This window comes from Episyrphus balteatus, chromosome 3 (assembly GCF_945859705.1).
Source record: "Episyrphus balteatus chromosome 3, idEpiBalt1.1, whole genome shotgun sequence".
In the NCBI taxonomy this organism is placed as follows: Eukaryota; Metazoa; Arthropoda; class Insecta; order Diptera; family Syrphidae; genus Episyrphus; species Episyrphus balteatus.
Genome location: NC_079136.1, coordinates 105,543,898 through 105,556,528, shown reverse-complemented (window position 1 = coordinate 105,556,528; position 12,631 = coordinate 105,543,898). Strand labels below are relative to the sequence as shown.

The 12,631-nt window shown below is 33.2% G+C and overlaps 1 protein-coding gene across 1 annotated transcript in view; it reads left to right on the top strand.

The window, feature by feature from the left end:
• Positions 1-7,230, top strand: part of LOC129916478 (MAU2 chromatid cohesion factor homolog) — a 35,180-nt gene extending 27,950 nt beyond the window's left edge. Inside the window, exon 3 of the mRNA XM_055996468.1 lies at positions 6,471-7,230. Coding sequence (XP_055852443.1) covers positions 6,471-6,936 — 466 coding nt within the window. The 3' untranslated portion in view covers positions 6,937-7,230. The remainder of the gene's footprint in view (positions 1-6,470) is intronic.
• Positions 7,231-12,631: the final 5,401 nt, after the last annotated feature.

The following is a 12,631-nucleotide window of genomic DNA, read 5'->3' as shown; positions in this document are numbered from 1 at the left end:
CATCGATCATCCGAGGTTCGGAATATATGCCCAGCCCAATCCCATTTAAGTTTTCTTGTTTTTTGAAGAAAATCTTCAAATTTCGTTTGGGTTCTTAAATTTCTGTGGTTAATCCGTTGAGATAACCTCACCTTCAGAATAGACCTTTCCATCGCTCTTTGACAGGATTGGAGCTTGTTTTCGAGGGTTCTTGTAGATTGCCATGTTTGACAGCCATAAGTTTAGACCGGAAGACCTGTTGAGTCAAAAAAACATTTTCTTGTATTTATAGAGATGTTTAGGTCCATAACCATAGACTGCTCCGGAAATAGCAAAAGTCCAGCGAAGTGCATTAAGGGGTTATATCTAGTTGTAAGTGCGAAAAAATGTTCATTTTCATGGATTTTTTGTGAAGAGACATTTAATTATATAAACATAATATATAAACATATAGCAAATTTAATTTATTTAAAAAAATATTGGGTTCCGTTATATAAAAAAAAAATTAATTTCCAGGATAGACAAATGCACGAAGGAATAGTCAAAATTTTGATTTTTGACAAAATGGCGGCTTCCCAAAGAAAAAAATGGTTTTTTACACGAAAATTTACACTTTAAAGTAGCTTAAAAATCGAATTATTGTCAAAAACCTTATTCTTTCATTCATTACTTGACAAAAGTATTTAAGAAAATTGTGTAAAAATTTCCAGACGACCACTCCAGCCGTTTCGGTGAAATTTTGCTCACCGACTTTGAAAGCAAAGTTTCCATGTAAACTTAGTTACAAAGTCTTCACAAATACGTATCAATGTGAAATTTGCGAACAACATTCTTATATATGTACATATTCAGCCTTATTTATTAGATTTCACTAAACTGCTCTAAACGGCTGCATAGTTATACAATACATAAAGTTTTACGTAGCCTTTATGCAACGTTACATAAATTTCTATTTATAAAACATTTTCTTAGCCATTATAAGCCGCGTTTTTTTGGTAACTCAGTACTTAGCTCAGTAAAATTTTACACGGGAAACAACAACAAAAGATTGCTAAGGATAAACAAAAGTTTTTTATTTGTTGGTTTATTGAGAAATTTTTTTTTCTAAACTTATACACTTTTGATCCTTCAACAATAAGGATCATTAATAAATGAATAAAAGTAATAAATTGTTGATGATCACAGCTTAGTACTCAGTAAAATACTGAGTACCAATAAAACACGGCTATAGTTATGCTAGGTTTGTGTCCAAATAAGTACTAAAAATGGAAAATTAGTATTTTAGTCTAAGAGCCCAGAGCAGATTTTGGGAGTTTTTGGATAACCGAAAATGGGTCATATGTATGTGTAGGTAATAGCGTCCTGATGAAGAATTCGAAAGTCTGGCAGGTTTATTTCACGGCATTCTATGGTTTATGGGGAGTTGAAAAATGCATTTTTTCCGATTTTTGTGTCGAGTATATAACCACTTTAATTCATATAGAGCCGATAGAGGGCGATACCTTGATTGCAAAAAGTTCGGTCCCAGACGTTTTATTCGCGGCATTACCCTTGCCAGACGTCCTTGAAGGTTCGCGAAATAGCGATTTTCATACAAAAGTCAGAAAATTATTTTTTGCAAGATGTATAACCGTCTGGTGGTACCTTTTAAAAAATCACCACTACCCCCTGATAGAAAATAAATTAGTGCCAGACGTTTTAACCACGGCATTACCCCCGCCAGACGTCCTTGAAGATTCGCGAAATGGCGATTTTCATACAAAAGTCAGAAAATTATTTTTTGCAAGATGTATAACCGTCTGGTGGTACCTTTTAAAAAATCACCACTACCCCCTGATAGAAAATAAATTAGTGCCAGACGTTTTAACCACGGCATTACCCCCGCCAGACGTCCTTGAAGATTCGCGAAATGGCGATTTTCATACAAAAGTCAGAATATTATTTTTTGCAAGATGTATAACCGTCTGGTGGTACCTTTTAAAAAATCACCACTACCCCCTGATAGAAAATAAATTAGTGCCAGACGTTTTAACCACGGCATTATCCCCGCCAGACGTCCTTGAAGAGTCGCGAAATGGCGATTTTCATACAAAAGTCAGAATATTATTTTTTGCAAGATGTATAACCGTCTGGTGGTACCTTTTAAAAAATCACCACTACCCCCTGATAGAAAATAAATTAGTGCCAGACGTTTTAACCACGGCATTACCCCCGCCAGACGTCCTTGAAGAGTCGCGAAATGGCGATTTTCATACAAAAGTCAGAATATTATTTTTTGCAAGATGTATAACCGTCTGGTGGTACCTTTTAAAAAATCACCACTACCCCCTGATAGAAAATAAATTAGTGCCAGACGTTTTAACCACAGCATTACCCCCACCAGACATCTTTGAACAATCCCGAAATAGCGATTTTCACACAAAAGTCGCTATTTCGGGACTGTTCAAGGATGTCTGGTGGGGGTAGTGCCGTGATTTAAACGTCTGGCACTAATTTATTTTCTATCAGGGGGTAGTGGTGATTTTTTAAAAGGTACCACCAGACGGTTATACATCTTGCAAAAAATAATATTCTGACTTTTGTATGAAAATCGCCATTTCGCGAATCTTCAAGGACGTCTGGCGGGGGTAATGCCGTGGTTAAAACGTCTGGCACTAATTTATTTTCTATCAGGGGGTAGTGGTGATTTTTTAAAAGGTACCACCAGACGGTTATACATCTTGCAAAAAATAATATTCTGACTTTTGTATGAAAATCGCCATTTCGCGACTCTTCAAGGACGTCTGGCGGGGATAATGCCGTGGTTAAAACGTCTGGCACTAATTTATTTTCTATCAGGGGGTAGTGGTGATTTTTTAAAAGGTACCACCAGACGGTTATACATCTTGCAAAAAATAATTTTCTGACTTTTGTATGAAAATCGCTATTTCGCGAATCTTCAAGGACGTCTGGCAAGGGTAATGCCGCGAATAAAACGTCTGGGACCGAACTTTTTGCAATCAAGGTATCGCCCTCTATCGGCTCTGTATGAATTAAAGTGGTTATATACTCGACACAAAAATCGGAAAAAATGCATTTTTCAACTCCCCATAAACCATAGAATGCCGTGAAATAAACCTGCCAGACTTTCGAATTCTTCATCAGGACGCTATTACCTACACATACATATGACCCATTTTCGGTTATCCAAAAACTCCCAAAATCTGCTCTGGGCTCTCGGTCTATTTTTAATCACGACAAACAACTCCATCTGTCGAAAATAAACAAAAACGTGAGCGAAAGTTCTCGATATCATATATATACAGTTGTGTTCATAAAAATAGCAGTGCTCCCCAAATAAAACAAAAAGGCTAATATTATCAACTTAATAATATATTTCACAAAACTTTAAATAACAAATGAAAGTATTTTATTAATATTACCAGAAAAATTAAGATTGATTTTTTACCGTTGCTTTGGTCACAGATACATCAATTTTAAAAATTTGTGGTTGTTCACAAAAATAGCAGTGCATAGCATTGTACTACTTGGGATCCAAGGGTCGTCGGGAGTGTGTGAGAAGAAGAAGAATGCATCAAACGATCCACGATACACAGTGAAAACGGTGAAGCATGGCGGTGCGAAACTGATGCTTTTCATACAACAGGGATAATCCTATTTATCCCATCAACGCCCACCAGGGGTATAATAGAGTACGTTAAAATTCTCGAGGAGGTTATGTTACCCTATGCTAAAGAGGAAATGTCTTTGGTTTGGGTATACCGACAACATTATGGCCCAAAGAATACTTCGAAAGGGGCAAAATTATGGTTTCAGGAGAAAATGGTATGCGTAATGGAGTTGCCCGCACAATCACCCGACCTTAACACATTTGAAAACTTGTGGGGCAATGTAAAGAATGAGGTCCATGAGGTGAAACCGAAGAATTCGAAATTGTGGGAGCTAGAGCGAGATTCGTGGATTTCAATACCAGTCGAGAGGTGTCAAAATTAAATGTACTCTATGGCACGAAGATGCATTCCAGTAAGTAAAATAACGGTTGTTCCACAAAGAATTAAAGGTTATCTTAAATAATTAATACACTTTCATACAACTTTCAATAGTTTTTCTTACTTTTTGCCTTATAGATGCAGTACAATGCTAATTTTTAAAATTGATGTATCTGTGACAAAAGCAACGGTAAAAAATCAATCTAAATTTGTTCTGGTAATATTAATAAAATACTTTCATTTGTTATTTAAAGTTTTGTGAAATATATTATTAAGTTGATAATATTAGTCTTTTTGTTTTATTTGGGGAGCACTGCTATTTTTATGAACACAACTCTAAATCAGGAAATTATAACAGGAAAAAATCTCCAAATTTCTTATTTTTTGTTTTAGTTGTTTTCAAATTGTTCACTTAATTTTAATTGCAAATAAGGAGTACATAATGCTATGTACTGTCTATGATGAGTTTATAAATAGGGCTGATTACACTGGTCTACAAAATTTAATTTTTTTTTTGGTGCCGAGACTATGATATACTTTTCTATAAGTTTTTGATGTGCTGAACTCGAATCTGAAGTCAAAAATATCCTATCAGCTCCCGTTTTGAAAATATTACCGTTAGAAAATGCAAAAAAAAAGTTTTTTTTACCACTTTTGATGTTATGCCTTAATTTGAAGAATTTTTTTTAAATATTCATCATAACGGTTTCTATAAAAACTATTTTCATTCTTTCAAGACCTGTTTAAATCTTTGCAATATCTTTTTTACTGCCGGAGATATCTTAAAATGAAGCAAGTGTGTTTTCATCAAGAAAGAGATGAAAACGTGATATCTGTTTGATACATTACAATAAGCCAAAAAACTGACGATATCTCGAACAATAAAAAAAATATCGAAAAGATTTAAAAAGATCTTGAAAGAAGGAATATAGTTCTTATAGAAACCGTTATAATTTATATTTAAAAAAAATGTCTTCACATAAAAGCATGACCTTAAAAGTAGTTTTTTTTTACATCTTCTAACGGTAATATTTCAGAAACGGGAGCTGATAGGATATTTCTGACTTCAGATTAGAATTCAGCACACCGAAAACATATAGAAAAGTATATCATAGTCTCAGCACCAAAAACCTTGTAGACCTGTGTTATGTACATTCAAAATATGCAAAAAAAAATATTTGATTTTTTTCATCATTACAACTAGGTATAACCCCTTAATTGCAATGGAAGTCACCCGGCAAGCTATAGAAGCTGTGAAGTAGCAAAAGAGCTTCATAAACGCCGAGAAAAAATTCTTACCTAAAGAAAACCCACAAAGCAAATAGAAAACCAAACTTCTAAGACTCCGCCACTGGCAAAGAAAATCAAAAGAAAAGTAGTGGGAACTCTGAAATGGCGGCTACACCCGTAATAAAAAATAATTCTGAACCTGACACATTTTCTCAATGCTTGGATATAATTTTGTCAAAATTTGAGGATCAGTTAAAACTTAATAAAAAAATATTTATTTTATCCAACACTATACAAAACATAAATGATGGAAAAGCTTGAAATTATAACATGGAAAGCCAACGGATTTCCTTATAGTCAGGGGAATACCGTTAAATCCAATTAAAATATTTAATAAATTAATAAATAATATTCTCAATATGTGCGAAAGTCTTGTTAAAATTGAAATACCACCTGGGCTTAAAAAAGGTAAAACTAACTGGGAAGGCTTTAAGAGAGATATTGTGGATAATGTTGGATTAAGGGTACGACTACAAACACCTCTTGAGCTTGAGAAAGCCGCAGATAATTTTGTTCATATTGATCAGAAAGCCGCATGGAACAATACCCCTTACCAAAGAGAAATTTAAGGGTATAAAGAAGCTAAACATTCCTAAAAATAAGACGTATTTAAAGAAAAGTCTAAAGCGCACAAGAAATGGCAACAAAATCGTGCTCCTCGACACAAAGCTAATTTTAATCACTCCAGTAATTTGCTTATAAAGATGATATCTGATTTCAAGAACCGCGCAGCTAAAAATTACTTTATTTGACGGCAGGTAAAGAATCTAACTACTCTCTCGGTTTGACCTTGAAAATCACGACTTGCGGCTACGAGTTTTTTCTAGACTTTTGAGGTAGGTTATAGAATGTCAAAATGAAGATATTGAGCAAAAAAATTGTATCAGATTTCAATACGAGGTTAACCTTTTTTTCGCAATATTTGACAGTACTATACGAGTACCAAAAAATTAATCACATAATCCTTTCGTAATGAAAAATTGCATACAATTTGTCACTACGATTAGATTCTGTGATCGCAGAATACAATTTTTTTGTCAGATGGATTTATTCCGTATTTACAACTATAAGACAAATTTCGTGTGTTCGAATGTATCTTCTTATTCTACAATGTCTTTCAACCACTGATCTCTATTATAATCTTTGAACAATTATAAATCAGTGCTCTTAACTAGTGATCCAATTATTAATAATAAAATTATATTCTTTTAGACGCTTTCTTCGTGAAACTCTCAAAATGGCGAACGCAGAGGATCTTAACCGTTTAACATCGTGTTCATTAGTTCTTCTTAGCCATGTCTTCCTCAGTATAGGGAATTCTAAGGAGAGCATGAACATGGTAACCCCAGCAATGCAACTGGCTTCGAAAATTCCTGATATTCACGTTCAGCTGTGGGGCAGCGCTATTCTTAAAGATCTTCATCGTATGTCAAAAGATATGCAACACGAAAAAGAAGCATACGCGAATCATGTCAAGTATTCAGAAAATCTTATCGCTGATCAAAGGAAATGTGTAACCATGCCACAACATGCCCTTATTAATTGGTTTAGCGGAGAACCCATTGTCACATCGGAAACCATCACCGCAGTCACAGGAATGGCAGCACATAGTCCCGGACAAATAGTTATTGTTTCGCAGAAGGCGGGAACTCAGCAACAGACTTTTGGGCAGTTTTAGGAATAATAACTTGGTCCCAACTTATTCCGTTCTATCAGCTGAGTTCCTTTGTGCTCCAGTATCTACTGCAAATTACTTTTTAGTACTTCAGAATGCATTCGCCGACATTTTTTCAATAAACGAAAATGAGTTGAATCAGAAGTACTAAGCAGTAAATACTAGAGCCCCAATGAACACAGCTATTAAAAATTAGAAAACTGTCAAATGGCATACAAAAGTTTGAATTTTCCTGTTTAAAATAGCTATATTTAACTAATTGAAGTGCGAATAAATTTGGCTTAAGTCCGTATGATACTTGTTTTTTTCTCATTTTTAAAACTTTAAAAAAGCTCACAGAATAGTACGAAATTGTGAAAACAATATTAGCACAAAGCCATAAATGTCAGAAAAAAGGCTAAAAATGTTCTAAAAATAAAAGTAACAGCCCTATTCTGCTATCCATCGGGGGGAATAATCTCTAAATAGTCACCAATTGCCATTCTACTTTTCATCGGGGGGAATCCAAAAACACGTCGGTAATATCGGTAATGTTGTTCGGTATTCCACTATTCACGTGAATGAACTTGCTCCATACATTTGCAATCCGCATAAAAAATGTTGCGGATCTGTCACTTTTGGTTGTAAAAATTAGGCCGTGTGTGAATTGCGTTAAATAGCTAAATTCGTGTAAAATTTTTGACACTATTGAGGTGAATAAAAAATTTTCAGCTGTTAAAAATTTATTGGGCTCCGGGACCTGGTTAAATTTGAGTTAAATTTTTTTTGCAAAATTTTAAACAACAAATTCTTTTTTTGAAATTATTTTGTTCACCTCAATAGTGTCAAAAATTTAACACGGATTTAACTATTTCACGCAATTCACACACGGCCTTAATTCACCATCGTTAAAATTAAGCAAAATGCCACTTTTCATAAATTTTTAATTATTTCTTAACAGGTAATCGGTTGTTTTTATTTTTTCTATGCAAATAAACAGAAACAAATTTTTTTTCTTTCAATTTACTTCGTAGCCATTATTTTTTTAAGTTGACTTCACGTCGTTGACGTTGACGTCAAATAGATGGATAGCAGAATAGCAAGGTAGAGTTAAAATGAATCGAATGTGTGAATCGGATCTGAGATTGACACCTACATCAGAATAGGGCTGTAAGTTTACTTTTTCAGCAAATTTTCAACCTTTTCCGCCATTTCTAGCTGGAAAGTTAGCATATCAATTGAAGTTTGTTTAAGGGCCCGACCCATAGAATCCGTTGCGTGGAAGTTTTTGACTGACAGCTCGATAAAATGCACACGTTCTTATGGGAAGCGACCCATAAGCGACGGATCGGACGGATGCGTTTTATGGGTCGGTTCTCATAAGAACGTGTTAGCCCAGTAGAATTAAACATTTCAAATGGAAAAAATTAGATCGTGCAATTTTTTTTCATAGGATGATAGAGGGGATCACTGGGAGCTTAAAACCAGTTTTTCGGGAAAATCGACCTTGTGCTTAAGCCGCCATCTTGGATTAAAGGTAAAACACGTTTTAGTGAATAACTCGGCCATTTTTGATTTTTGACAAAAATTATATACGTAAAACTTGTAGAAAATTTTATTTTCTATAACTTTTAACTTAATAAATTTTTCTATATGACCTATATTTTTCGAGTTAATTTGAAAAAACTATACCCCTACTCAGCTTAAACTTTATACCCGCTTTGATTATAGATTTTAAGATCAACGCAATATGGGAGTGTTTTTATATGTTTTTGGGGATGATAAATCTAGCTGCAATGTTAGTTTTTGCAAATTCATGAAATTTTATAAACAAAAGGAACTATCTCAAAATCGGAAAGTGTCGTTTTAAACAAGATTAGTAAATATTATAATTGATGTCTAGCAAGACAAGCAAGTTTTTGAATTTTTCAAATCGGTTCATTAATGCCTGAGATATGACCAATTGTTTATAATAAAAGCTTAAAAGAGAGAGTGAGTTATAAACAATTGGTCATATCTCAGGCATTAATGAACCGATTTGAAAAATTCAAAAACTTGCTTGTCTTGCTAGACATCAATTATAATATTTACTAATCTTGTTTAAAACGACACTTTCCGATTTTGAGATAGTTCCTTTTGTTTATAAAATTTCATGAATTTGCAAAAACTAACATTGCAGCTAGATTTATCATCCCCAAAAACATATAAAAACACTCCCATATTGCGTTGATCTTAAAATCTATATTCAACCGGGTATAAAGTTTAAGCTGAGTAGGGGTATAGTTTTTTCAAATTAACTCGAAAAATATAGGTCATATAGAAAAATTTATTAAGTTAAAAGTTATAAAAAATAAAATTTTCTACAAGTTTTACGTATATAATTTTTGTCAAAAATCAAAAATGGCCGAGTTATTCACTAAAACGTGTTTTACCTTTAATCCAAGATGGCGGCTTAAGCACAAGATCGATTTTCCCGAAAAACTGGTTTTAAGCTCCCAGTGATCCCCTCTATCATCCTATGAAAAAAAATTGCACGATCTAATTATTTCCATTTCAGCTTAATTTTTTGTACATCCCGACTGGGCTATGTGTATTTTATCGAGCTGTCAGTCAAAAACTTGGTCGCAACGGATTGTATGGGTCGGGCCCTTTATTTTTAATTTGAATAGTAGCCTAATTTATAAACGCATTTTAGACAGTGCCTAGCACTATGCACTCTTTATAATGTCTTTTAACAGAAAATTACTATTTATAAAATTTATGCAACGTTGCATAGAGGTTGCAGAAGCTAAAGGCGTTTTCAGGTTGAGCCTGAGTAAGAATATTTTTTTCTTAAATGTCATTTGAACATCCCTAGCTGTGTTTTTTTGGCATTGCTATCCGTATCCGCAGTTGGCGTTTACATGCAGTACAAAAACAACACGCAGCTTCCGATAAGAATAGAAACTAAACCAAGCTGCCCATAGAATTTTGATGAAATGTTTCAGTTTACGTTTTCCTATCTCTTGGTACATGCATATACATTTTTTCAATGTTGATTTTGTTCAATGTTGATATTTGGGAAATCCTACTGCGGATAGCTTTGCCAAAAAAACACGCCAACTGTTACAAAAAGTGAACACAGCAATAATTTGTATATTTTTTTATTGACGAAATTCTTTTGCATCTTTCTTTTTTCTTTTTTATTTTATACGAGGGCGGTTTGAAAAGTTCTCGGTCTGACCAATAAAACGCAATAAATTTTAGAACTTTTTTTTAATCCCTTTCTACAAATTCTCTTCTTATGCCAATACACTCATTTCATGTGTTTTCTGGTGCTTCTATTCCCTTTTTATATTTTATTTTATTCCTCCAACTCTTCAAAAAACAGCTCCGACTCAGCAATCACCTGCTCGTTGGTGAAGAATTTGCGTCCAGCCAATTTTTTTTTTAGTTTGAAAAGAGGTAGTTGTTTGATGGTGCCAAATCAGCTGAATAAGGGGGTGGTTCAGTCAAGGGGATCATCTTCGACTCTGGGTCTGCCATGTTTAAATAAGACTGCCAACTTTTTGACCGTAGAATATGAAGGTGCAGATTCCCCCAATGTCTAATAGAAGTCTTCTATAATTTTATTTGGCGTCATATTCTTTTTGGCCAAATTTTAATAACGGCTTTGATTTAATTTTTTTAGCATAACTATAGGGTGGTTCAGGAGTAATGTGCCAAAAAGCTAGAGCGTGTAGGTTAGGTCGAGACAAGACAAAAATCGTATGGGAGGGGGGTCTATTCCCCTCGTGTAGCGAGGAGGGGCAATTTAAAAAAAATTGACTTATTTCGGAAAAAAATTATTAAAAATGAACGATTATACTTACAATAACGTGCTATACCTTTTTGTAAAGCCAAAACCCTAGCCTTTTACAAAAATTTTAAACAAAGCCATTTTATGGCACAGTTTTTGAAAAATTAATTTTTAATATCAAAATTTTGAAAAAAAAAATTGGAAAATAAAATTTCAAACTATTTTTTTTTTTCAAAAGAAAACCAGATTAAATAAAATGCACGACTGGGTCGCACGAACTTGCTCTTGGAGTTAAAGTTGCTTAAATTTTTAAGACTTTTTATATAGAAATTTGGAAAAAAAAAATAAATTGGTTTAAAAAAAAAAAAATAAAATAAAATAAAATCTGAAATTAAATTGCCCTCCAAAACAAGTATGCAGTTTTGATTAATATATTAACGTGCATTTTTAGAAAAAAAAAATTCAAAATCGTTAGAGCCGTTTTTTAAAAAAAACAATTTTTTATAAATAATTTTTTGGAAAAAAAGTTTTAAAATAAAATTGTAATGCCATTTTGTAGAAATCACTAATCAACATCTAAAAACAAAATTTCAAAAAAATTCAATGTCCCGTTTTCGAAAATTTGATTTTCAACAAAAAAAAATTCAAAATTTTTTTTAAAAATCCAAAAATTATTTTTTTGGAAATTTTATTTTTGGTTTATATTTAAATTATATAAATGCTTCTTCACAAAAAGTTTCGTTGAAATCGAATAAGAAATTTCGGAGATATTCGAATTTGAAAAAAAAACGGTTCTATGGCAGGTACCGTTAATAATGATTTTCAAAAAAAAAAATTTTCATTGAAATATAGACCTTAGCTTAAAACTAACATTAAAGTTTTTTAAACAAAATCGTTGGAGCCGTTTTCGAGATATTTCAATTTTACTAAAATCGGTATATGACAAGTACCGTTATTTTTGGTCCAAAAATATTAATTCCAAAAACCCCTCTGGAGAGTCGCCAAATAACGCTACATACCAAGTTTGACATTAATCGGTCCATCCGTTTAGGCTGTAGCTCGTTACACAGACAGACTGACAGACTGACAGACTGACAGACTGACAGACTGACAGACTGACAGACTGACAGACTGACAGACAGACAGACGGACTTCCGGGACCCACTTTTTTGGCATTGTCTACCATCGTAATGTCATGGAAACATGTTATCTCAACTTTTTTTTTGTACGAATGCATAACTTGATATATAGTACCTATATCGCAAGTAAAAATATATTGTCATTTTCGAGAAATTGACAAAAAACCAAAACCTAAAAAAGCTCTTTATTTTCTGTTTTTACTTGGCTGGACTAGTTGATAAATTAATTTATGAAACATTAACCATCCGTCAATTATTTTTTAAACATTCAGACTTAAATAAGGATACAATAAATTGATACAGTATTGGATTAACCTGAATTGATCAACTTTTTTCATTGATAAACTGAAAACTTACCTGAGAATTATTCTTTTTTTTTATTTATTGGGAATATTAATTTATTCTATCTATTGTCCCTTTTTAATGATGGTTCAGAGAATACAATCTTCTTGTTCCACAAGAAGTGCTATTGATGTCAAATGAGTAACGCTTTCCACTCCCATTCATAAAAAAAGCCAATATTTTGCAGTTTGGAGAACTTGGTAATCATTGAACAGGTCCATTTCTTCCCATCCAATGATAACCGTAATCTTCATCAGCCAATCTTAAAATTCGGGTCCCAAGTGGGCTGGAGTGTCATCTTGTTCGTAATATGAAGTTAATTGAATCAGTGAAATATCCTGGATTGTATACGGTAAATCATATTGGAGAACCTCCATCAATTAATATTAGCAATAAAATCCAAAAAAACGGGCTCTATCAAGCACACAAAATCAGGAAGAACTTTTTAAATAATTGTTGT